We start from the raw sequence: 24,207 nt of genomic DNA, 5'->3' as shown, positions 1-24,207 counted from the left end.
TCACTCGCTTCTGAATCAGGATTGTGATGACTTGGAGTAGGTCGAATGGTATCCAAGACTTTTAGAATATTGGCCGTGGTATCCTTGTTCTCAATCAGCGACAATAAACATGTCACTTTCAATGATTCCAGTGGGTGTTTCAGTAATTTGGTCTCGACACAGACTCACCACACACCTACTCCCCAACATTCCCCCCAGACTGAAGCTTTTACCCAAGTAGACAACTTCTCCGAACAGCACATCATCAAACCAGACGCAGCGCTCGACAAGTGCATGCAAAACGCCGCCAATAATGGCCTTCCCGATATCAGCGTCAGCGCCATCCAAGGCAAGTTTCTCATGATACAGGCTAAGATGATGAGGGCAAAGAGGGTGCTTGAAATAGGCACCCTAGCCGGGTATTCTAGTATTTGGTGAGTGGGGTGTTTGTAGATTGAGGGAAGCGCACAAGCTAATGGATGCTCTATTGCACTCCTATAGGCTCTCAAAGGCTCTTCCTGCCGACGGTGAGCTCATCTCGCTCGAGTCAAATGAAAAATTTGCACAGCTTTCGCGAGAGAACATCGCGTACGCCAATCCAAGCTGCAGAGTGGAAGTAAAACATGGCGCTGCACTCGAAACGCTCGACACGCTTCAGGGTGCTTTCGATATGGTGTTTATAGATGCTGATAAGATGAACAGCGCGGCATATCTCCGCAAGGCTATCGATCTGACTCGCCCAGGAGCTGTCATATACGTAGATAATACTGTTCGCAACTACAATATCCTCCTCGATGAACATACACAGGATCCTTACGGCATCGGCATTAGAGCTGTCTATCCCGCCCTCCAGCAGCTCCAAGACCAAGGCTTGATCGAGGCTACCAACATTCAAATATGTTCAAGTAAAGGTCATGACGGTTTGGCTATTGCTGTACGCCTTTGAGTGACACTATAACTCATAAATCATTTTAAAGACATGAATTGTAACGCACTATTCTATTTATAACATCCTCCGACACCTGCGCTTGTGTACCTGGCCGAAATTCGGATATCGGAGATTGGTTATCTTCCAACCGATAAATAGCCACACAGGAACGCTTCTAAGCTTTCATTACACTATCCACAATACCTACCGATTCAAATGTCTATATACGAGCAAGTCGACAAGTACGCGGAGCGCTTCTTGATTGGAGAGGACGACGGACTCGGACATGCGATCGAGAACTGTACACAGAATGGCTTGCCGCCCATCCGCGTCAGTGCAATGCAGGGCAAGTTTATCATGATGCAAGCCAAGCTGATAGGCGCTAGACGCATTCTAGAGGTTGGAACGCTTGGTGGGTGAGTGATGATTTTGATTGGCGAGTGAGATGGAGTGAGCTGAGCTCTTGGCTTGTCGCTAAAGCTAAGACTCCGCTAACATCCCTACCACCCCAGATACAGCACCATCTGGCTGGCAAGAGCACTCTCGCACAACGGCGAGCTTATTAGCTGCGAATGCAGCTCTGATTTCGCCCAAGTAGCCAGATCTAATGTGGAGTATGCAAAAGTGGCGCCCAAGGTCGATATAAGAGTTGGGGCAGCTTTGGAAACCATCTCACGCTTAGATGATATTCCATTTGATTTCGTTTTCATAGATGCGGATAAAAGCAACAGTCCCAACTACCTCGCAGAATCCGTGAAGCGGACACGTAAAGGTGGGAGATGACATGCGAGCAAGTCGCTGCCCACCCCACTAACGCGTCTCACAGGCGCGATGATTGTGATCGATAACACTATCCAGGACGCTCGGTCGTTCCTCGATCCGAACAACATGACGCCAAATGTACTCGGTAATCGCCAGGTGTACAAATTGCTGCAGGAGTATGAGGCCAGAGGGGAGCTCATAGCCACCCATCAGCAAATCGCGAATGAGAAAGGCACAGATGCGTTTGTGTTGGCTGTGCGTGTGTAAATAATGTAAATCTAGTATATAATTGAAAGAAAGAATGTGAAATCCTTGTCTATAGCAACGACTGAACATCTACATTCTCACCACGGTTCACAGCTACACCCGTCTCTAACACGACGGCGGAGATGAGATTAGCGGGAGTGACGTCGAAACCAGGGTTATAAACCTGATGCAGATCACTTTCACCGACCTCTTTTGGAGCCATACGCACACTTGCTTGGTGACCACTTTCCGTATCCAACCCGCGCACCGTCACTGCCTCTTTCGCCCCTCGCAATTCGATCGGGATACCTTTCCCGTCGTGGAGGCTACGGTCGACAGAAGCACGTGGGGCAACGACACTGAAAGGAATATCGAATGTCTTGGCGAATAGAGCAGACTGCATAGTCCCGATTTTGTTGGCTGTGTCCCCATTCAAGGCTATTCTGTCAGCACCAACAGTCACAGCGTGCACGTGACCGTTGGAGATGAGTGATCCGATAGCAGTGTCACAAACTAAACAACTTGGAATACCCAGCTGGGTGAATTCGAAAGCTGTCAGTCTAGTACCTTGGTGGTAAGGAGTCGTTTGGGCATAGTACGCTCTTTCTAGTCTACCCATCTCGTGGAGACGTGTGATCATGCCGAAAGCAGTTCCATAGCCCTGTGTATCATTGGTATCGTTAGTCGTGCACCCAGTACTGCACCCAAAAGACAACTTACGGAGGTAGCTAGTGAGCCAGTGTTGCATACAGTAAGGATGGATAGTTTGCTACCTTTTTCAATCTTGTTTGTCGACTCTAAGTGGTTGATGAGCCAATTTGCGCCATTGTCAGACATTTTCTTGTTTCTTTCAACATCCTCAGACCAGATGAGGATAGATTGGTCGATGATAGATTGCTTGAGTGTGTTCAGGTCGTCCGCATCTATTTCGGCAGATTGCCTCACTTGATCGAGTGCAATGCCGAGGTTGACGGCGGTGGGTCTGGATGTGTAGAGGTAGTCGCACGCTTCTTTGATATCTGCCTTAAGTGCATGTATGTCTGCGTACTGTGTATTGTGCACCTTCTGCGCTATAGACAGAGTGGCCAAAGAAGCTAATGCAGGTGCGCCTCTAATATTCATCCTGTTAATAGCCAGCCAGGCTTGAGCAATTGAAGTGATTTGCAAATAAGACAGCTCATTAGGTAATTTCAACTGGTCTATTATTTTAATAGTAAAGTTATCAAATTCAATAGAAGTGAACATGATGGCGGGGGTTGACAAGTTTCTTGGTTTCCGACTTTCATCACAGCGCAAATGGGCAAATTACCAGTTCCAGTAGAGACTTATCCAATCATTGCCATCATTGGCGGTGCCGTGAGTTGTGTTTTTGCTGGATCGAACCAAGCTGATTGCGCTAAGATCGGCGGTGCTGGATGGTACTTGGCTAGATTAGCACAAGGACCAGAAGTTGTGAGTGTTTTGTGGCTATTAGAAGGCAATTCTAACTAAATTCCAGGTCTGGGACCGTAAAAACAACGTTAGTTTGTCTGGTTGATTATTTTCATCCAATTCTAAAGCCATATACAGCCACACCCATGGCAGGACATCAAGCCAGGCCAGACCAGTACGTTGTACAGCTCTCCGATTTCTCCCTTAAATTCACTCCACCCACAGCGAAACTCCTCAACTACAATGATCAAGTTGGTACTGAAGGCAAGTGGTCACGTAACCGTCTTTAGATGTACTTGATGTACTTGTAACATTCACATTCACTTGAATTTTTTCGTTTATCGCTGTCTTCTCTTTTCACTGATACCATGATGTTCCCTAAGAGACTTATAAACTTATCAATCAGATCTTCCAGGTGTTTATCTTCTAAGGCGATCCCTGAATTTTATTACAGGAACCAACAATCAGCCACGACGAATGGCTTCATCGGCGCTATCGGTAACACTCCCCTCATACGCTTAAACTCCCTTTCCGAAGAATCTGACGCTGAGATTCTCGGTAAGGCTGAATTCATGAACCCAGGTGGCTCCGTTAAAGATCGCGCTGTCCGTTCTCTCCCCCTTGCACTTCACCGCTCACTCCATCCACTCACAGGCACTCGGTCTTGTTCTCGACGCCGAAGAGAAAGGTCTGCTCAAACCACGCGGCACTGTCGTCGAAGGTACTGCTGGTAACACAGGTATCGGTCTTGCGCACCTCTGTCGAGCACGCGGCTACAAATGCGTCATCTATATGCCAAACACGCAATCAGCTGAAAAAATTGATTTGCTACGCATGCTTGGTGCAGAAGTTCACCCTGTCCCCGCCGTCGCTTTCGACAATCCACAGAACTACAATCATCAAGCTAAGAGACATGCTGACGACATTGAGAATGCTGTGTGGACAAACCAGTTCGATAATCCTGACGGGAATCGCGCCATTCACCTCCATACCACCGGTCCTGAGATTTGGTTGCAGACTAATGGCACCGTTGACGCTTTCACTTGCAGTACAGGCACTGGTGGTACTTTTGCTGGCGTTACCAATTACCTGAAGTCTATGAATAAAGATATCGGCTGCTATATCGCTGATCCACCAGGTTCCGTCTTAGCAAGCTACGTGCAATCCCATGGCCAGAAGATGGACAGAGATGGTGGCTCCATTACTGAAGGTATCGGTCAAGGTAGAATCACTGAGAATATGAAAGACGACGTCAAAATTGCTGATGGTGGTTTCACAGTCCCTGATGCTGATTCCATTGCTATGTTGTATAGATTGTTGGACGAAGAAGGTATCTATCTCGGTGCCTCTTCTGCTCTCAACGTAGCCGCTGCTTTCAAACTCGGAAAAGATCTCGGTAAAAACGCGGACGGAACCAGACGTAAAATCGTCACTATTCTCTGTGATGGCGCTTACAGATACCAGTCTCGTCTCTTTTCCCGCAAGTGGCTCGAATCTAAGGGATTGGTTGATGCCATTCCGCAACATCTCCAAAAGTATATCGTTTTAGAGTAGTTTTCCTAAAATTACATGTTTCTCTCCTGACTAGCGTTGTGCAGCGCTCTGTGCTCGTCCAGCTATATGTGGCAAGTCGCAGGGAGATTGATTAGAGATCCAGAAATACACCTTCATACTAGTCTGGCTTCTAAGATTCCAACGCAGCCTTGAACGCCTTTACTCCCCCATTATTTGAAACTTCGAAGTTGCACCAGGTGAAGCCAAACCACGGGTTTCAGAGTTGGGCTGACCCCCATTTTTCTCTCCATGAATTGCACTTAATCGGCTTGTGATAATCCGAAATAACAATATTTTTCCCTGGAGCCACCGTTGAGTCCTGTGGACGCTACACATCGGGAAACGTAAATCGCCTTTATAGGACCAAATAATTGACATTTTTGAGTGATTGTGAGTCTATAATAGTCAGAATACTATGCTTCATCAATTGAGCGTGTCAAATTCTCCTTATTTATTCTATAGCGTTCTCTAGAGCATTTTCGGACCGTTGCTTCCGATCAGTGTGTAGTGCGCGATTTGAAGCACTAGATATCTAAATATGGCATAGTCATATTTCTTTCAGTCAGAGCTACCTATCACGACATTTTGTTCACGGATTATCAAAACTCGTAAATCACCATCTGGGATGAAATAGGTGGTACAGCAGAATTCCAAGTTCGTGGATATTGAGCGGAGGCTTGAGATGAGGATGTATTTGTAATGCTGAAGGTGTAATAAATTTGATGGTATTACTAAATTCATCAAATTGCAAGTATATGGTATATTTGCATTCGTCTTCTCACTTATTTGGTCATTTGCAGCGTGATTTGAGCTATTTTAATTAAATCGAAAGATTAAAACCTCTTGAATCTCGCCTTCAAGCCTCCTGTCGTCTTTGAAACTCGTACTGAGATCATTAATATTGATGTAGAGCAGAGTTGTAGGAAATGAAGTGACTGCAAATAACTAAACGATAAAATGCAATCAAAGATGAGATGAAGATCTACATATCGGATTTGCAAAGAAAACATCATAAAGTATATTGAAGCGTGGACAGATGGCTATAATAAGTTACGGGTGCATGATATGTTACATTTTGACAGTAAATACAGTTGATACAGTTAATACACTAATTGTTGTACATAGGTAGTAGTTTCTGTTGCTTGAGTGAGCTTTTGTAATTAGTAAAGGGTTTGCTCACAGTATAAGCTGCTGGGTCTAGCAATTTAATGTTCTGCATGAAACATTCACCGACGTGCTTGCGTCCATCGACATCGGAGATTCTTCTAAACGACTCTGCGCCGTACATGATATATGTCGACCAGTCCTGCCAAAGTTAGTAGTTGTATGGATAAAACTGCGCAAACACCCACCGCCAATTCGTTCTGTACGAGCACTTGAGCACAACTTGCCCAACAGTCAATAAGTTTCCTGACATAAAACGGACGCTGAGCAGCAGGACAGTGGCCGTCTTCACCAGCAATGTGAATATCAGATAACAACTTATAAATAGCTGGAGATATTGTGGATTTGATAATATTTGCGACGTCCTTGTCTTGAGACAGCACGGGGTCGTCTTCGATCTCAGCGCCGAGCAGTTTGTTGAGATGTGGGTCATTGATATCGAAATCGAACATGCCAAACTCATCATCATCGTCTTCGTTGTCGTTCTGAAAAGGAGCATATTGAGTTGATCTATATGGCATCGCTGCACGACGCATGTCTAGAAATGTTTCGACACACTTGATCGCTTCCGTGCCGATATCCTGCGTTAATGCTAGCGGTGATTGCAGTACATCTCTCGTCCAAGCTGGTTGGAAGCGTTAGATTAAATGATCAGCAAACACAACACTCACAAGCATGCAACAGCTTTACATCAGGGTACGCAGTCACGGATTTGTCTAATGACGGAGTGACGATAGTGTGTTGAATCGACCTGAGTATCATCTGCAGCGTGACGACAACCTCCTTCCTATTCCTCACATTGACGTTACGTTTATAGTTATCATTCGCGTCAACGGTCGCGAGCGTACGGTCGAGATTATGCAGTTCAGACAACAACGTGTGTATGCATTCCGCAAACCACGACATTACACCTTGTATATCAAGTGCGTGATGTCTGTATATAATGAGTATATACATCATTGCCCGCACTATTACCTTCCTGCTTCCCCAATCTACATGCTGGAAATGACACAGGCTCTTCGCCTGGATGAGTCGAGGTTTGGCTGAAGTAGGCTGAACGTGAAGCAGCACTATAACCAGACTGTAGTGATTGATCAGGATTGATAACTCACCGTTGGACGCTTGAACCGACTTTGATGATAACGCTACACTACGTGTCGGGGATACTCTCGATATAAATCTGTTGACATGCTTGATTGAGAGTCGTTCATTATGTCTGATGTTGATCACTGACTTCATGATCATTTTCAGTAGTACATGAAACGATGTGTCACTTTTATCGAGTTTGGTGTTGAGACTATCGTTGTATTCTCTAACAAATGATGGGAAATCGTGTACATTCTCAATCAGAAGATCTTTCAACTTCCTCTTATTGAGTATATCAAACAGCTTGATCGATATGTTGGCGTCATTGTCCAAGGCCCAATCGAATGAGTTGGAGAGTATGAAGCACCTCGAGAAGATGACCCTGATATATTTGTCGCGGTGCGTGATTGCTCTCACAGACGATGAGCTATCGGAATCAAAATTAATCTTGACTCTGTCAATTGCTGAGTGAATCATGCTCCAATTCTCTGGGGCTTGAGATGACGATGATGCGCTTAGACCAGTAATAGAGAGCTGCGACATGATCAATACGCTAAAGGTAGTGTACCAAATAACTTCCGATTCAATAATTGGGTGGTGTTTGCTCTGTTTCAATAGTTTATTGATTGTTGGATTGAGGTAAGTCCATATATTTCCATCATCTTTGATTTTGCTTGACATTGTAATACATACTACCCACAATTCCAGTGTGCGGTCATCAAGCTCTTTCACTTTGTCACCATCCTGCAATTGAGAGGTAGCTCTGGCTGTGAAAAGCCCAACATCCATCAGCTGTTTAATCAACTTGATCAATGCAGCTTCAAGTACTTCAATTTCGCCCATCCTGAACAAAAACTCGACCGAAAAGTAGTTGATCTCAAGCATGAAATCATCACTCACATAAGCATCATGAGATAAATGACTAATCTTGTTGTTTAATCCATCAACATGACTAAGAATGGATATAACGAAAGTATCTATATCGTCACCACTTGCAGTATTTAGCAGGAGAGTTGCGTACATATTAATGAACATTAGCGCCTCTCTAAATTTTTTCAAAAACTCCATGTTAGATAGCTCATCATGCGCAAATTCGAATATCTGACTCGACACAGAAGTTACTTCTGTTTGATCCATCTCCGGTGTCAGCTTCAAGCTGAATCCATAAAATGGTATAATTGCGGGTGAGGGTGAAGGATTTACGACATTGTAGAAATATCCTTTGGCTATATCTGTATCGGGACTGAAGCGGCAATACGATGGCAGAGGCTTCATATTGAAGTCGAGGGATGACTTTGACATTTTTGCCCACCCTTCAGCCTGAGTGTGCGGTTGTTCAGGTGGTTTAAACATAGCAGCCATATCTTTCTCCTCTGTGTCATCGTCATTGTCATTGTCACTATCAATTGTAATAGCCTTGTTGACTTTATGGTTAATGCTGGTATGACTAACGTTGGCATTCGTTCTTGTTTTTGTCTTCCTTGGAATTTGGCTTAGTTGTATGGAATTGCGACGTGGTTTGTTCGTTGTTTTACTCATGAACTTGAAACCTTCCCTAGATCCATCATCCAAATCTCTCCCAACCGTAGGTAGGAAAGGTATCTTATCGCCAACACGACGCTTTTTCTTGATCGGTGTAGTGAGTGTTGTTTGGGCTTTTTTGCTCTTTTTGTTCGATAATCGATTTGGTTTATGCGGTTTAAATGGTTTGCGAGGGTAAATTGATTTGGTAGCACGTGTAAGCATCGTATCGATCAAGTCACCACCAACACCCTGTACTTGGGTAGTACCATCACCATAGCCATTACCATTATAATCCTCATTGTCAGACACCAACCAATTGCGTATATCATCATTTTGGTTCTGCATCCTTACGAGATGATCATCGTCGCTGGTGGTGTCGACGACTGGGTCAGTGTTGGTGTCACTATTACTCTCCTCATCGCCCAATGCAAGAGGATTGTGGTGAGAGGCTGAACCAATCCTAATTCTAGACTTGCCCGGGCGCATATCGTCATCCACTTCATCTTCATTTGCGTTGCGCGTAGCTGGTGAAGTTGTCTTTGTAGGTGATCTTTTAGAACGACCTACTACACGCTCAGATGCTTTTTCCTGTTGCATTAATCTTAGATCAGCTATCGCGCGCTTGGCGAAGACGGCAGGCATGGATTTGAAGAGGAAAGCCTTACGTTGAGGGTCGAGGATGTCGTCATCTTGGTCTAGTTCGTTTGTGTGATCGTGTTGATTGCTTTGTAGGTGGCTATTGTTGTTTTTATTGTACTTCAAATCCAAGTCGTCCTAGGAGTGTCTAGTCAATTAATGCAAATTGCAAAGATATCTACTTACGGAAGCAGCCGAATTAGCATCACTGCTCTCGCTACTCGAGTCGAATAACACATTGCGTCTTTTATTGGGTCGAGCGGAAATGTTCATCTCGTCATCAGAAGAGGATGAAGGTAGAGGACCACCGTAAGACTTTAATATGTTTTGTTGGTGACGCGCTTTGAGACTGCGCTTTTGCTTCCGTTCTAAAGCCTTATTTTTTTCAGCTTCAGACATTTCTAACCAGCCATCAATCTCAAAGTTGTCATCCTTGGAGTTTTCTTGGGGAATGAGTTGATTTTTATCCTTGATCAAAGCATCTTCCCAACCATTCTTTGTTAATATACGTTGATAGCGCGCGTTTTCGTAGGAGTAGGGATTCTTTTGTTTGACATTGCGCTGACGAAGGCTTCTGTGGGGATAGAGAGGAGGAGGAAGGGATAGCTGTAGAGGTGTTTGTTGAGGGGCTTGTTGAGGGGCATTTTGAGAAGCTTGCTGAGTTGGTTCTGGCTGTTGTAGTTGTGTCTGCTGTGGTGACGGTTGCCCTGTTTCTGGAAGCAGAGGTTCTAGTCGCTGAGGTTGGGATTGAGGGAGTTGCTGATATTCTAAATGAAGATGCTTTGATTCTGGTACCGATTCTGGCACTGAATCTGCCTTGAAACCAATTGTCTCTGGATGCTGATATCCTGGGACCGAGTGGATCGTCTGTAGCTCATTTGATGGCGTTAAAGATTCAAGCTTGGGAGAATGTAATTGAGAGTGTAACTGCTTGGTGGGACTTTGTTGTGTAGAAGGTTCTTGCTTAACGTCGACAAGATCATTGAGTAAATCAGATTCTGAGATAGTTGTAGCGTCTGAGTTTGATCTAATTAGGTTTGTATCTGTGTCTGCTGCTGCTGTTTCGATATTCTGCATTTCATGTCGCGTCTAATTGAAAGAGAGTAAAAAGAAGAATAAAATAAGATTACATATCTTCTGCAGACCATTTATTGTGATTATATAATTTAATATTCTTGTTATTCTCTGCTTTGAATAGCTTTGATTCGAAGCCATTTGATCTGTCAACGCCATCCCATCTAAAACCTGGTTTAATATTGAATCTATTAGGTGGTGGTTGTGGACCTTTATATTCTGGCTTATTCGAATAATTTTTAGGCTTTGAAGAGATGAATTGAGTACCTGGATCGTTCCACCTTTGCACATCTCTTATGTCATCAGATTCATTATCTTGAGGATGATTAGTGATACCACGTTGAACTAAACCTTTTCCCCATTGACGCTTTTTACGTTGAGCTTCTTCTTGTTGTTGTTGCTGTTGTTTATGTTGAGAATCCAAGTCAATAACTTTACCAGAGCTGTCTCTGTGGATTGTTTGGTTGTTTTTATTCAATTTATCATTTTCAAGTTTGAAATCAAGAGCTTCTTTATCTTTAGCTCTTTTATTATCTGCTTTAACTTGTTTAGCTGATTTTAGACCGCCTTTACTGGTTTCTGGGTGTGGATGATCATCTGTAGTGGGAGTGGATACAGGGGTATTACCAGAGAATGATTTAAACTTGTTAGAATGTGATTCAACTTTGACAACGTCATCTTGCTCAATATCATTATCTTGTAGAACATCATCATCCTCTTGAATAACTAGGTTAGTTGGATTGCTATTAGACTTCTTCTTAGACTTCTTCTTCACGTTATTCCTCTCAAGTATCGCATCAGATTTAGGGCCACTTAGGTAATTCTTTGCCAAGTATAATTGATTGGATGATGAAGCCATTTGAGCCTCTCTTTGGAATTTACAACCAACGACCATAAATTGCCAGTAAAAATAAAAATTCCTAATGTCATCAAGTATTTATAATGTTAGTTAGGAAATTTCAATTGTCTATTTAAATTAACAGACTTAGCACCGTCAATTACAACCAACGAATGCAACGACTCAATCACATGCAATGTCTAATTCAAGGCTATCAGAGCTGCTGGACATTGTCAAGCAGGAGTTTGATAGCATTTCCTCAAATGGTGTTATGATTAAAGAGCAGAGAGATGAATTTGAGAATAAGTGTGGGTGTTTTCAAGTGATTTAATAGTCTAATCTAATGAATCACTAGTATCCGCTCAAATAAACGAAATCAACACACTCAAACAATCATTTCTTGACTTGAAAAACTTACACACGGATATCGTGAATAGCTATCAAGAGGAGATTAGTAGACTTAGACTTGAATTGGATAATCGACAATCAAACTCGAATAACTCAACTAGACCTCCAACTCCAAACAAATCAAATCAACTTCCCCCACCTTCTTTGTTCTCTAATCAGCAGAAACCCTTTCAACAGCGAGAATTTCAGCGTGAGCAGCAGCCACAGCAGCAACCGCAGCAACTTCAACAACCGCAGCAACCCCAACAACCCCAACAGCACCCTCAACACTCTTCTCAATCTCCACTCCCTATAAACACTCAATTACACTCGATCAAACGATCTCAATCACCTTATCCAAGTCATTCTGTCCAACAACAACAACAACAGCATTCACAGCAACAACCACAACCACTACATCACCTACCTCCCCCCGATCACCCCCCACAACCCCCACAAAACTCTCTTAAACCCATAAACCACTCAATCCAAACTGACTTCACTGACGTCGACTCATTCCCAAACGAATTTAGAAAAGACGGTAGCGATTGGTTAGCCATCTACAACCCTCAACTTAAGCGTAATATGGACGTTTCCTTGATACACAACCTCGTACACGAATCTGTCGTTTGCTGCGTTAGATTCTCTACAGATGGTCAATTTTTAGCCACTGGTTGCAACAAGACTGCTCAAATTTACGACACTAAAACTGGTGCCAAAGTTTCTGTTCTTGTCGATGATAACGTCCCCATCAAAGGCGATTTATACATTCGCTCCGTCTGTTTCTCTCCAGACTCTAAATTCCTTGCAACTGGCGCTGAAGATAAACAAATTAGAGTCTGGGATATTCAAAAGAAAAAGATTAAATCCCTTTTCACTGGTCACAACCAGGAAATTTACTCCCTAGACTTCTCCAGCGATGGTAAATTTATTGCTTCTGGTTCTGGCGATAAAACTGCGAGATTGTGGGATGTTGAGTCTAATACTTGCTTACACACATTTGATATTCAAGATATTATTATGTGTGACACTGGTCCTATTGATTCTGGTGTCACCTCTGTTGCTATTTCCCCCGACAACCGCATGGTTGCTGCTGGGAGCTTAGACACCAAGGTTCGTGTTTGGGATGTCAAGACGGGCAACCAGTTGGAGAGACTGACAGGACATAAAGACTCTGTCTATTCTGTCGCCTTCTCTCCTGATGGCAAGTCATTAATCTCCGGCTCGTTGGATCGTACTTTGAAGATATGGGATTTAAGTGGGACCACCTCCGCAATCAATGGCGGAAATCCACCACCAGTGAAAAATGAAATCAACGGTGAAAAGACTGGTTATGCAGTCTGTATAAACACACTCGTCGGTCACAAAGACTACGTTTTGTCTGTAGCTGTGTCGCCCGACGGTAAATATATAGTATCTGGATCCAAAGATCGCGGTGTACAATTTTGGGATCCTAATACAGCTCAGACTCAACTAATGCTCCAGGGTCACAAAAACTCTGTCATCTCTATTGACCTTTCAGCACGCGGTCAGTTGTTAGCTACAGGTAGTGGCGATTATCATGCCAGGATCTGTGGGTACTAAGGTGTTTTCATGAGCAATCATACTAACCAGCTGTCTAGGGAGTTGTACACCTGAACAATCTTGAATACTTTCAACGTCTTTGAAATGAATTTTTTATCTGTTTCCAGAATAATCTTCAAATAAAAGTATTTTGTATCAATATCAACAATCAAGTTAGTAAAGATGATTTAAAGAGTGTTTGACGATGCTGTTGAGGTTTCTGTTAGTGCGGTACCTCTTGAAGATTCCTTTGTTGACAGTAGCACCGACACCTCTGAGCAGCTTCCTCGATGCTGCTCTGATGGCGTTATTGAGGGAAGAATCAGACATGAGCTTGACGAGCACCCTCTCAAACGCCTTATAGCCGAGCCAGTAGATAAGTCTGGGCGGCACAGTACAGTATGAGCCCTGCTTGGTTGATGCTTTAAAGAGGGTGTATCGCACGCCAAACTGTACGACATTTTCAACGACGCGTTGAATATACGCGACATTCACCCTCTTCCAGTCCAACACGTCAGTCAAGAACACGCCCATCTTAACAGCCGCCACTAGGTAATTTTCGTATAGGTTTCGCTTCACCGTCTCGCTCGAGTTGAAATTGCAATCAGCATAGAGTGCATGTGCGTGCTGTTGGAAAGATTGCGTCAGTTTCTGTACAACTGTCTCACCGATTCTGCACCCATCACCAACTGAGAAAGAATTACGTATATCCGTTTCGAATGTCTTGCCGTAATCTGCTTTTACGTCGAGCGTTTTCGAGTTTACGAGTATCCCACACCAGGGAAAGTAGTCGTCTGGTCTCTGACACCGGTTGATTGTCTCGACACCGTCGAAACTGATATCAAAATTGACCAGTGTCTTGTGGTCACTGATATGTGCACCGTATTGCGGGAACCCTTTGCGCAATACTTGAAGAAAGTAACGAGCTTCCTCTCTGTCCGTAGTAATGAACAGGAAATCATCTATAAACCTCAACAACAACGCTGAAGGTGATTGCTGAACGAATTCCATCTCATTCCGCTCAAGCATTCCGTAGAAGAAACTGCACAGTATAGTGGATAAAATACTACCTTGTGGGATACCCGTAGCTTGACGATAGATGCGGTTGTTAATTTTGATCAGATTTTCCATTATGTGCTCCTTTAACAGCTTCAATAAGTCATTCTTTTCTATATGCGGATGGACTACCTGGTCAGCAATGATGGTATTGCGCAGCTTTTCGGACAGCTTCTTCGAGTAGTCTATGAACGATTCCTCTTCATACTCCGGTACAGCCTGTCTCTTGAAAGTGCGCTTATACGTATCATTGTGACGAGCGAGAGTGTGATGTTTCAGAATAACATAGTCATCATCCTTTATTATCTCATCGAGCATATTGAGCAGTTTTTGTTGATCGATTGTATCAAAACAGCACTGTATATCAGCTTTTATGAGGTAAAATTTCCGATGGGTACTTTCACCAGCACCACCAATAATCCGCTTCTTGTACTCCTTCAGTCTCTCAAATGCCTCTTGAGCGCCGAGGAGGCTAGCACCCATAGCGTTAGGCTGGCGCAGACGTTCGTACGAGAGCACATCGAATGCCGATCGCAGGATATGGTTGATGGATAGACCCCGCCTGTAACCGACTTTGTGACCAAGCCGGTCATCATCGACCCAGTTCTGTTTGCGCAAATTCACTATCGGTCGCACGCCCGTTTCTTTCGGCATGAGACGGACATAGGATGGTTGCAGTGTGCGGTAGCTGTGCGTCTGCGCGAGTGCGAGAGGAGAGTGGTGAGTAGTGAGCAGTGCTACACGATTATAAAATTCAGATGTCACTCACCAGATCCTCACTCGCTCGCTCAAAAATGCTACTCGAGAGCTGCTCCAGAAGCGGCGCGGTGGCGCGCAGCCAGTCGTCGTGTCTGAAGTAGTACGTGCGTTTCCTGTCCGCGGAGGAGTCCGACACGTAGAATGTGTTCTGTGAAAGGGTTCGTTAGCGAGGGTGCGAAATAGTGAGAAAGGGAGAGAGGGGGAGAGAGGGGTTATATAATAAATCCTCGTACACACCTTCAACAATGGTATGAGAAGATCCTCGAATATCCAGTAAATCCACTCGAGTACAACCTGTGTCACCTTGGTCTGCTCACTTGGGGGAATCCTCTCACTCCGCCCATTCTCCTGCTTGTAATGAGCAGAATAGAAACATTTGAAGTCGTTCACCTGCAGTCCTTGGACGAGAGCGTGCAGCGTGAGAGTCTCGTACTTGCGCATACTGATGAAGGCGTCAACACTATCGAATATCCTCAACTTGTTGTGCGTAGAACCGAACAACTCCCCAGGTATAATGTCTGACAAGACATGCTTAGCGAATGCCTTCACCTCGCCATGCCCACATTGAAGATCCTGGAAAGACGGCGGAGCTTTAATGTCCGGGCGATAGGGTATGGGTACTACATCACTCTGGTTGGACATTTGCGTTGCGAGGGTGGTGTCTTTGTCTAACTGACTTTGTGTTTGGATATGCTCCGACATGTGAACGAAATCATCATCCATGTACTGCGTCATGTCTATATTGCGCCCTCTAGTCTTGCTCGCACAGTGACGTTTAAGTACAGAGACGTAATCCAAATTGAAATGACGAGTGAGCATGCGCTGGAACAGGACTTGAGTTTGCTTGAGACGCGTGGGGGTGTGTGGATTAGAGGCCTATAAGGAGTGAAGTGTGAGATGTAACCTTGTGAAAATCTTCACCTACTTCAATCTCTGCATCGCGCATCAATCTGTTGTAAGACATGGTGATGCCATTTGCAGCGTCAAACATGCTACGCAGTTTGTGCTGGTGTGGAAATATATGTGCGATAAGGTAGAGGGGTGGAGAGGCGGTGAAGTTGTTTACCTTGCCTTCGAGTCTGTTGAGGACGTCTTGAGGATGGTTAGGTGATTTCATGTTGAATCACACAAGACTCACGCGTAGTAGGCAGACCAATAGCGTAAACCTTGTTCGTTGTTGAATAGAAGAGCGGTCGACCGTAGAAGAGTCTGTGTCTGGCGATGGCAATTTGGGAAGGTTTAGCTGGGGCTGGCTTATTGAGCTTGTACTTGTTATCGTAGAATACGGGAGTGCCAGCAACCTGCGCCAGGCAACCGTTTTCAAGTTTCAAAAAGAGGCAAGTGCTAGTTAAGAGGTCAAAGAAGTGATCATCGCCAATGACGCCATGTAGAAACTTCCATTGAGGAGATAAGAACCAGGAAATGTTCGAGTTTATGTAGAAATTAGAAATACCCGGTCTGAGGCTATCGAGTTTTAGTCTATCAGACTTCTCATCGGCCATTCGATAACCGAGAGCGAGAATATTTGTGGGTTTTCTGTTGAGTTTAAATAGCCTGGCTATTACAGCGTCTATTAGGTTGCTGGTGGGTAGATTGTTGTGTGAGTTGTGTACCGTTGATTTCAGTTGACGGGTATCATTGACGAGAACAGAATCAATTAGTGGGGAATCTATATCCCCAAATGCGCCACTGAAATCCAACCATTCTTTTAAAGTTTTCGTGTTGCTATCACTGAGAATGACGTTGGACATGGACGTTCAACTACACGATGAGCTCATTTAGAAAAGATTACGACGTTGAACATTACAGGGATAAGGTGAAGGAGGAAGAACAGCGAGCACGCGCTTTTGCAAAGGAGAACGAGCAGCGTATTTCTAATGGTCAGAAGCCTCTCTCTAGAACAGCGTTTGAGCAGCGAAAAGGTCCAAAGCCAACGCACAAACTCCAGCAACGCGATAAAGATTTGGCACTCGATAAAAACACTAATAGAACCGTCGTTGTGGCTCAAGGTACCCGTCAGAATCAGCCAGGTTTCTTTTGTGAGGTTTGCTCAAGGACTTATAAGGATAGTGCTTCTTACCTCGATCACATAAACTCAAGAGCTCATCTACGTAAGCTTGGTCAGACAGTTGATACAGAGAGAAGTACTATTCATCACGTTAGAGCGAGAATTGCTTTGTTAAAAGAACAAACCAAAGAAGCGTCGCAGAAGAAGGATTATGACTTTAGAAAACGTGTTGGTGAGATTAGACAGGGTGAGATTGATAGCAAGATGGAGAAACGTGCGAGTAGAAAGGCCAAGAAGAGTAAAAATCAAAATACCATTGATAATGATCAACAAGACGACCAAGGTAACGATGAGATGGCGAGAATAATGGGATTTACTGGTGAGTATTTTGATCGTTTAAAGTGTTTTTTGGTATACTTAAGCATGATTATAGGTTTTGGTGGTTAGAATGAATATCATGTATTCTAAACTTGCATAACTACACCTATATAACCATCTTTCAAATTCCAATTTGTTTTACTCAGGTCGATAACAGACCCACCAACGTAAAAGAAAGAATGAATCAGCTGAGTGAGATTTTCAATGTATTTTGGGAGAATAATGATGAGATTTGATGTATCAAGTACTTGACCCAATTCTAATAAAGCGACAAGGTCTTCTCTGAGGTGTTGAGTTGAATTCCATGAAAATTTTTCCATCAAAAGAGAGTTACTGGGGTTTGAGCTTAGGACACCCCTCCAAAACTCCCCATTAGCAAAATCCACCTCGATAATACCACTATACTGGGTAACATTGAGGAAATCTGGGAAATTTCCAATGACGTCTGTGAAATAGATAGGAGAATGTGGCGGAGATATCGGAATGTTATCAAGATTAACAACGTCTTGTGAAAGGAGTGGTTCTGAGGGGGTGGAAGCTCTCCTGCCGACGTCAAAAGCGATACTTTGGTCCAGCGTCCCAGGGTTGCCAGGAGGAGCAAGGTGAGTAAGAGTGAGTGATAGTACCATCGATAAGGCATTTAGTTTGTGACTGAGTTTTTGCCTGGTTTTGAGCGTCTTGTCCTTGTTGATGCCCCATCGAGACGGCTGAGCTCAGGTTACCGTCGCTGTGAATTGTTAGAGGTGGAACAGCAAAAGAAATAAAACTCACTTGGGGCAGATATTTGAAGTATTTGAAATATTTGAATTTAATAAAGTCATTTGATTGATTGATAGTTAGATAGACAATTATAGACAGATGATGGTGGTTTGTTAAGAGGAACTTGAATATGAATAATAAATATAAATATAAAATATAAATGAAAATATTCCCTCCTCAACCCCAAACCACCATCATGGACACCGACGAAGAACATTCAAAGACAATCAACGAGGAGTACAAAACATGGAAGAAACACGCGCCATTATTATATGATTTAGTCTTATCGCATACATTGGAATGGCCTACACTCACATGCCAGTGGTTCCCTGATGTCGAATCCAGCCCCGATAAATCCTACACGACACACAGACTTCTTATCGGTACAAATACCTCAAATATCGAGCAGAACCTCCTTCACATTGCACACATCAAACTCCCAAAGCAATCCAACGATTTAGATCCTGCCAAGTTTGAAGAAGACAAGGGCGAAATTGGCAGTTATAGCGCGTCGAATAAGCTTGAGATTGTACAGTCCATCAACCACGATGGTGAAGTTAATAGGGCGCGTTACAATCCTTTCAATCCTGATCTTATAGCGACGCGCACCGTGATGGGTCCGATTTACGTTTTCGATCGCACCAGACACGAGCTCAAACCGAAGCCAGACGGTGTTTGCAACCCACAAATAGTCCTCCGCGGCCATGAAGGGGAGGGATATGGTATGGAATGGTCGCCTCTCAAACCCAACCACATTCTCTCCGCTTCCACCGATACCACTGTCCGCCATTGGGACATATCGCACTACCAATCAGCGAGCAACATTCTCGATCCACTCAACACGTACCGCGGACACACTGCAGCTGTGGAAGACATATCGTGGCACGCATCTCACGAGAATGTATTCGCATCCGTCTCCGATGACCAGCATCTCTTCACTTGGGACACCCGCGATGCCACTCAGCCACACCAGAAAGTTAAAGCTCACGATGCAGATATAAACTGCGTCGCCTTCTCCCCATCACAGCCTTTCCTCTGTGTGACTGGATCCGCAGACAAGACCATTGCTCTGTGGGATCTGAGAAATCTCAGCAAACGCCTACACACTATTGAAGGACATAGTGAGGATGTGCTCAACCTCGAGTGGTCGCCGCACGCAGAGACGGTATTTGCATCTGCGTCGAATGACAGAAGGGTGTGTATGTGGGATATCAGCCGCATTGGCGAGGAGCAGACACCGGAGGATGCCGAAGACGGTCCTCCAGAACTCATGTTTATGCATGGGGGCCACACTAACGCTATCACGGACATAGCTTGGTCGAAAACTCTGCCGTTCACGCTGATGAGTGGGAGTGAGGATAACATTGTCCAGCTCTGGTCTCCGTCGTCGCACCTATACGCTGCAGAAGAAGTCCCGATCGAGATTGATGAGCTGGAGTAAGATGGTTTGGCTGTGGGTGTAAAATGAATTTATATCTTGATGGTTTATATCTTTACATATTTATATCTTTATATGTGTTTTTCTCTGTGCTTTCCATCAGAAGAAGAGCCTCAGCAGCTCAAACACCACTGCATGCGCGTCAGATAGCCTTTCCCGGTGACGTGTACGCTACTCACGTCCGCCGCCTAAGAGCAGCACGAAAAAGGCTACGAGCCACAAAGACGTGGAAGACTGCGAGTTGTTCAGCTCACCGTCTCCCAATTGTAATATCACCCACATTCTCCCGCACTGGCTTGGCTGCTTTCCCCGTCCCCGTCTTGTTCTTGTGCTCGAACTGCGCGTTTCTCCGCCGGATGTCTGCGGGTGTAGGCTGTACGGGTGTGAGCATGTGATTGCTGTGGCTGTACCTGTGTGCACCACTCACCATATCGTGGCCGTCGTGATTATCGTGCGAGAAGACCACACAGAAACATAAAATACATGAATTAAATTCAAATACATCAAGTAAATTCAAATACATCAAGTAAATAACTCATCCTCGCTCTCCATCCACCTCCGCCCCAGCTTCGGGCTGAGACTGTCTCTGAATGTCTGACTGTATCGAGCGCTGTGACTTGTGTGCGTTCTGTGCATATTCGACAGGCTGATATGCTCGTAGTTGGTGGTGCTCGTGGAGCTGGCGGTGGTGATAGAGGTGGCGTGGCTGCTGATGCTGCCATTGCTATTGCTGTCCAAGCCCGAGTCCTCCTCCGCCTCATCCTCGCGCTCCATCCACCCGACACTACCGCCCCCGTAATGCAGCTCTACCAGATCGTCTAGGTCGATATTCCGCCGTGGGTCTCTCGGCAGGAGAAGAAAAGGCTGCAAATTTTCATAATAGAATGGACAGTGGTACCGTGTGCTTTCGTCCGGCGCATCACTCCTCAACGCCCTCCGAACATGCTTCACTACTTGCATCTCCCGCCCTTCTTCTCCTGATTCCACCTCTGTCAACCCTACCTTGTCTATCCGGTTATTGCGCGTGTCTAGCTTAGCAGAGATGTTCTTGATTGGGTTGAGTTTGTGTATCAGCTTTATGCCTTTGTTTGTTTGAGTGGGGGTGTTGTCCTTGTTGCTATTGCTGTTGCTGTTGCTCGGGCCATTCCCATTCACATTCCCATAACCACTATCTTCATTGCTCGCCTTATTGAGGTTATCCACACTCAGCGCAGTGAATATATGGCTGTCGCTGCGCATCTGCGAGGTGAATAGTGGGGCTTGTGGTGTCTCATCGACATGGAGCACTTCGCCTAGCTCCGCTGTATCTGAATCTAACTCACTCTGTCCACCCACTCTCTCCCCTCTATCTCTTCCCCCCTGTGCCAGTATCTCCTTGGGGATTTTCTTGGAGCGCGACACGATCGGCACGCACTTACGCCTGAGGTTCGACAACCGACCGCGCGTCTCCTTGCGCAGATCGCGCAGGAGAGCTGAGGGGGTAAAGTGTGAGCAGAGGAGGAAGTTGCGCAGTTTGTACGACCACCGCGCATCTCCACTGCCTTTCTCCCCCGTCAAAGCGCGGCTGCTGCGCGTCTCCTCGACATGCTCCGCGTAGCGCATCTCGAGCGTCATGCCACTGAGAGACTGCACCTGCGTCGAAGCGAGTGACTCGCCGTTCCTCCACAACGCATCAAGCAGCTCTAGTGCATCGAAGCGGGCTTTGACCTGTCTTGTGATGAGCAGTTTCGCGAGCTGGGTGAGAGCGAAGAGCACGCCAATAATGACTGCATACGTCCTCGCATCCGCCTGCTTGCCATCCTCATAACGCACCAGATGGAAAGCGAAGAAAGCCGTCTGAGACACGGACAGAGCATCCATGCCGTAGCGGAAACAGCGCACTGCAATGCGACGACCACCTGTGTCGTACACCCGCCGTGAGTAGACGTGGTACAACTGGTTGCGGTAGACAATGTTGGCAGCAATGAAATACACCAGCGTGAAAGGGATCACGAGCGGATTGAAAACCCCCATCACGAGACATACACTTACTACAAGTAGCGTGTTTGAACAGAATACATGGTAATCGGGGGTGCGCGCATTCGTAGCGGCCTGACGTTGTCGCGGCGTCTGCGCGCGCAAGGTGACCAAGAAAAATGTCAGTAGCGGTAGCCCGATCAGGGCAAGTTGCACGAGATTCTGAATACTCGTCTGCAAGATTGACCAGCTTGCAAAAAACGGCGCCGCTTGTGGGAAACTGAGATAAACACGATTGAGGATAGACATGCCGGATGCGCTGCCCGAAAGAGACTCGAGAATAAATCGGAAGGTCGCCGCGCCGATGCAGAAAGTGATAAGCACATTCGTAATCATGAACACCCAGTAGCGATGGAAGATCTGATCGTGCATTCGTCCTAGGGTGAGGTGCGGCGTTGCCTTTTTACCGATCCCGAACAGAATAGCGGGCATCATCAGCGAAATGAACGCGACGATGAGTGTAGGAAGGATGGTCGTGAACCACTCTGCCTGTCGCTCGTGTCTGTCGAAATACCTCCCCAGCCGCTCGCTGACGTTGCGCACGCGCTCGATGCTGAATAGCGACGACAGCGCGGCCATCGGGATAATGTAGAAGAGAATGAACCCCCACACTCCGATCTTGATAATGAGCGCGCGCAGCGTGAGCGACTTGGACTGGGATGAGATGGCCACATCCCACTCAATCTCGCTGTAAAAGGGCGCCGGGGCGACAATGCATGCGTGTGGGCGTGTAGGGTGACTTGCGAGCTTCCTACACGCAATTCGAGCATCAGCCACGCCCCTGAATGTAACGAAAGCTGTAGAAGTCGGCGGGAACACGGCTGGTGTTTCCATCTGCACTTGCTCCACGCTTTTTGTGAGCAGACGCAGTTTGTGCGTCAGGTAATGTATATCCGGGATAGTGCTCTCCGGGCGCGCCCCTCGCGCCCCTCGCGCCCCTCGGACCACACTCTGTATCAGCGGCTTCACGCGTATCCGCGACTGGAACGGCTCGAGGGTGTGTGAGGGGAGGAGGAGAAGTGCGTCCCAAATGGTGTTATGAGTGGGTGTATACGCGCGCGTCTTGTCCGAATCAGGTGAGTCAGTGAAGCGTACGAAAGAATCTTCGCGTCGCAGCAGCTTGTTGAGTGCACCGCGAACGGCTTGTGAGATTCTGCTCGTGCATGTTGCTTGAGATACTCCTCGTTTACGCACAAACCCCGCTAGCTCTTGGACGAGTACCTCATCTTCTCCACTCCACCCTTCCCCATTCACCTGAGATAGCCTGCGCTCGACATGCGCAAGCACCCGCTTCGCTAGTCCCATATATGCCAGCTCTAGCCGCTTGGTGCAGTCCGCATGTTTCCTTCTGAGCTGGACGAGACTATCGTACTTGCGTACTATGCATACATCTTCAATATGCGCGTCTGTGATGTCTTCGAGGTGGTCTGTGTTGTTTATGTGGTTGTTTATGTGGCTGCGATGGCTGTGATGGCTGTGATGGCTGTGATAGCTGCGACGGCTGCTGCCTCCTTCTGCATCCACATCTACGCCCCCGCTACCACCATCCAAACGCTCAATGAAACTCGTAAATGATGCAATAGACGACCGTCTGCTCACCGTCGTCTTCTTCTTCTTAAATCTGTTCAGGTAGAAGGCGAAATACGACGCGAGGATGCGCTCATCGCGCAGACGTGTTGGTATATTTGTAACCAAGATTGATTTAGACTTGTGCGCCTGTGTCTGTGCCTGTTGCTCCTCCTGCTCTGCGTTATCCGCCGACATGTACGCCAGCTTCTCGCGAATACTGATAGTGCCGTTGATAAGCCACAGCAGTGCGACGAGCCATGAGATCGATGTGTATATGTAGAGGATTACATGCACATAAATCAGTCGCTCCCCGCTCTCATTTTCAATGAGGTGGGTGAGCGATGCTGTGTTCATCGATGACGACGCACCCGATGAGCTGAAGTGAAAGTGTATCGGTAGCAGTATCGGCACCATCGTGAGTGTCTGCGATAAGGTGAAACATACTACTCGCACGCGTCAAAATTAAGACATTCGTCATAACCCACACTCACAACACACCCTTAGCCAGTGAATATACGCCGCTGCATCTCCTCCCAATTTTCTTATTATCTCCTCATTTCCCAGCATCATTACCTGGATTATCCACTTTAGCGGCCATTTGGGATGCGCTGCCGACGGCGGATCGAGAAACGATTTGAAGCGGTAGAGGCTGGGGGATGGCTTAGTGGACTATAACAGCTAGAAATCCACACTTACTACCCAAATATATACTTTTCTGATCTATATTGATCGTCGCCGGTCGGCATATCACGTCTCTTCAGCCTCAAGAAAGTCTCAAACAGGATTAGCGATGATCCACCAATAGCTAGCGAGAGATAAAGCTGGTTGAGAAGGCTGCTGTACTCATCATCGCATCTTGCATCACAATCAGCCATGGTATTCACTCTCTAATCTACGCGTCGCTTTTTATTTTCACGTGCATTCCTCACTGGAAAAAAAAAGCAAAAACAGGAATGTAGCTATTTTGAACAAGATCATTAAACAGAAAAGTGAAAGTGAGGAAAAGAGATAAAAAAATAAATTAAGTAATAAGCCATGTAAACGTTAAATAA

General features: G+C 45.7%; 14 protein-coding genes across 14 annotated transcripts; 7 read left to right on the top strand and 7 right to left on the bottom strand.

The window, feature by feature from the left end:
• Window positions 1-109: 109 nt before the first annotated feature.
• J056_001077 (Caffeoyl-CoA O-methyltransferase) lies at window positions 110-925 on the top strand (the record flags this gene model as incomplete). Its single annotated transcript, XM_009270705.1, has 3 exons — window positions 110-130; window positions 199-413; window positions 481-925. 3 exons carry the CDS (start codon window positions 110-112, stop codon window positions 923-925), a joined length of 681 nt encoding a protein of 226 aa, XP_009268980.1.
• Window positions 926-1,123: 198 nt separating this feature from the next.
• Window positions 1,124-1,936, top strand: J056_001076 (O-methyltransferase mdmC; the record flags this gene model as incomplete). Its single annotated transcript, XM_009270704.1, has 3 exons — window positions 1,124-1,323; window positions 1,420-1,679; window positions 1,734-1,936. 3 exons carry the CDS (start codon window positions 1,124-1,126, stop codon window positions 1,934-1,936), a joined length of 663 nt encoding a protein of 220 aa, XP_009268979.1.
• Window positions 1,937-1,985: 49 nt separating this feature from the next.
• Window positions 1,986-3,160, bottom strand: J056_001075 (Methylthioribose-1-phosphate isomerase; the record flags this gene model as incomplete). The annotated part of the gene is made up of 2 exons (XM_009270703.1): window positions 1,986-2,576; window positions 2,636-3,160. 2 exons carry the CDS (start codon window positions 3,158-3,160, stop codon window positions 1,986-1,988), a joined length of 1,116 nt encoding a protein of 371 aa, XP_009268978.1.
• A 51-nt stretch (window positions 3,161-3,211) lies between these two features.
• Window positions 3,212-3,636, top strand: J056_001074 (NADH dehydrogenase 1 alpha subcomplex subunit 4-like 2; the record flags this gene model as incomplete). Its single annotated transcript, XM_009270702.1, has 5 exons — window positions 3,212-3,271; window positions 3,317-3,367; window positions 3,414-3,434; window positions 3,485-3,521; window positions 3,572-3,636. 5 exons carry the CDS (start codon window positions 3,212-3,214, stop codon window positions 3,634-3,636), a joined length of 234 nt encoding a protein of 77 aa, XP_009268977.1.
• An 81-nt stretch (window positions 3,637-3,717) lies between these two features.
• J056_001073 (Cysteine synthase) lies at window positions 3,718-4,900 on the top strand (the record flags this gene model as incomplete). Its single annotated transcript, XM_009270701.1, has 2 exons — window positions 3,718-3,951; window positions 4,001-4,900. The coding sequence occupies 2 exons, from the start codon at window positions 3,718-3,720 to the stop codon at window positions 4,898-4,900; spliced, it is 1,134 nt and encodes a 377-aa protein (XP_009268976.1).
• A 1,108-nt stretch (window positions 4,901-6,008) lies between these two features.
• J056_001072 (Protein mms22) lies at window positions 6,009-10,387 on the bottom strand (the record flags this gene model as incomplete). The annotated part of the gene is made up of 5 exons (XM_009270700.1): window positions 6,009-6,035; window positions 6,081-6,206; window positions 6,253-6,689; window positions 6,736-9,448; window positions 9,497-10,387. 5 exons carry the CDS (start codon window positions 10,385-10,387, stop codon window positions 6,009-6,011), a joined length of 4,194 nt encoding a protein of 1,397 aa, XP_009268975.1.
• A 49-nt stretch (window positions 10,388-10,436) lies between these two features.
• On the bottom strand, window positions 10,437-11,243 carry J056_001071 (Pre-mRNA-splicing factor CWC26; the record flags this gene model as incomplete). The annotated part of the gene is made up of 1 exon (XM_009270699.1): window positions 10,437-11,243. The coding sequence occupies one exon, from the start codon at window positions 11,241-11,243 to the stop codon at window positions 10,437-10,439; it is 807 nt and encodes a 268-aa protein (XP_009268974.1).
• Window positions 11,244-11,418: 175 nt separating this feature from the next.
• On the top strand, window positions 11,419-13,257 carry J056_001070 (Transcriptional repressor rco-1; the record flags this gene model as incomplete). The annotated part of the gene is made up of 3 exons (XM_009270698.1): window positions 11,419-11,530; window positions 11,578-13,182; window positions 13,232-13,257. The coding sequence occupies 3 exons, from the start codon at window positions 11,419-11,421 to the stop codon at window positions 13,255-13,257; spliced, it is 1,743 nt and encodes a 580-aa protein (XP_009268973.1).
• An 89-nt stretch (window positions 13,258-13,346) lies between these two features.
• J056_001069 (Telomerase reverse transcriptase) lies at window positions 13,347-16,489 on the bottom strand (the record flags this gene model as incomplete). The annotated part of the gene is made up of 5 exons (XM_009270697.1): window positions 13,347-14,924; window positions 14,998-15,135; window positions 15,225-15,863; window positions 15,913-16,079; window positions 16,126-16,489. 5 exons carry the CDS (start codon window positions 16,487-16,489, stop codon window positions 13,347-13,349), a joined length of 2,886 nt encoding a protein of 961 aa, XP_009268972.1.
• Window positions 16,490-16,755: 266 nt separating this feature from the next.
• J056_001068 (Zinc finger matrin-type protein 2) lies at window positions 16,756-17,442 on the top strand (the record flags this gene model as incomplete). Its single annotated transcript, XM_009270696.1, has 2 exons — window positions 16,756-17,374; window positions 17,429-17,442. 2 exons carry the CDS (start codon window positions 16,756-16,758, stop codon window positions 17,440-17,442), a joined length of 633 nt encoding a protein of 210 aa, XP_009268971.1.
• A 483-nt stretch (window positions 17,443-17,925) lies between these two features.
• J056_001067 (uncharacterized protein) lies at window positions 17,926-18,194 on the bottom strand (the record flags this gene model as incomplete). Its single annotated transcript, XM_009270695.1, has 2 exons — window positions 17,926-18,100; window positions 18,145-18,194. 2 exons carry the CDS (start codon window positions 18,192-18,194, stop codon window positions 17,926-17,928), a joined length of 225 nt encoding a protein of 74 aa, XP_009268970.1.
• Window positions 18,195-18,328: 134 nt separating this feature from the next.
• J056_001066 (Histone acetyltransferase type B subunit 2) lies at window positions 18,329-19,573 on the top strand (the record flags this gene model as incomplete). Its single annotated transcript, XM_009270694.1, has 1 exon — window positions 18,329-19,573. One exon carries the CDS (start codon window positions 18,329-18,331, stop codon window positions 19,571-19,573), a length of 1,245 nt encoding a protein of 414 aa, XP_009268969.1.
• Window positions 19,574-19,669: 96 nt separating this feature from the next.
• J056_001065 (uncharacterized protein) lies at window positions 19,670-20,000 on the bottom strand (the record flags this gene model as incomplete). Its single annotated transcript, XM_009270693.1, has 3 exons — window positions 19,670-19,701; window positions 19,750-19,804; window positions 19,851-20,000. The coding sequence occupies 3 exons, from the start codon at window positions 19,998-20,000 to the stop codon at window positions 19,670-19,672; spliced, it is 237 nt and encodes a 78-aa protein (XP_009268968.1).
• A 92-nt stretch (window positions 20,001-20,092) lies between these two features.
• J056_001064 (uncharacterized protein) lies at window positions 20,093-24,030 on the bottom strand (the record flags this gene model as incomplete). The annotated part of the gene is made up of 3 exons (XM_009270692.1): window positions 20,093-23,578; window positions 23,654-23,804; window positions 23,852-24,030. 3 exons carry the CDS (start codon window positions 24,028-24,030, stop codon window positions 20,093-20,095), a joined length of 3,816 nt encoding a protein of 1,271 aa, XP_009268967.1.
• Between the last annotated feature and the right edge of the window lie 177 nt (window positions 24,031-24,207).

The sequence above is a fragment of the Wallemia ichthyophaga genome, assembly GCF_000400465.1.
Source record: "Wallemia ichthyophaga EXF-994 unplaced genomic scaffold scaffold13, whole genome shotgun sequence".
NCBI lineage: Eukaryota > Fungi > Basidiomycota > Wallemiomycetes > Wallemiales > Wallemiaceae > Wallemia > Wallemia ichthyophaga.
This window is presented reverse-complemented; position numbering and strand designations above follow the sequence as displayed.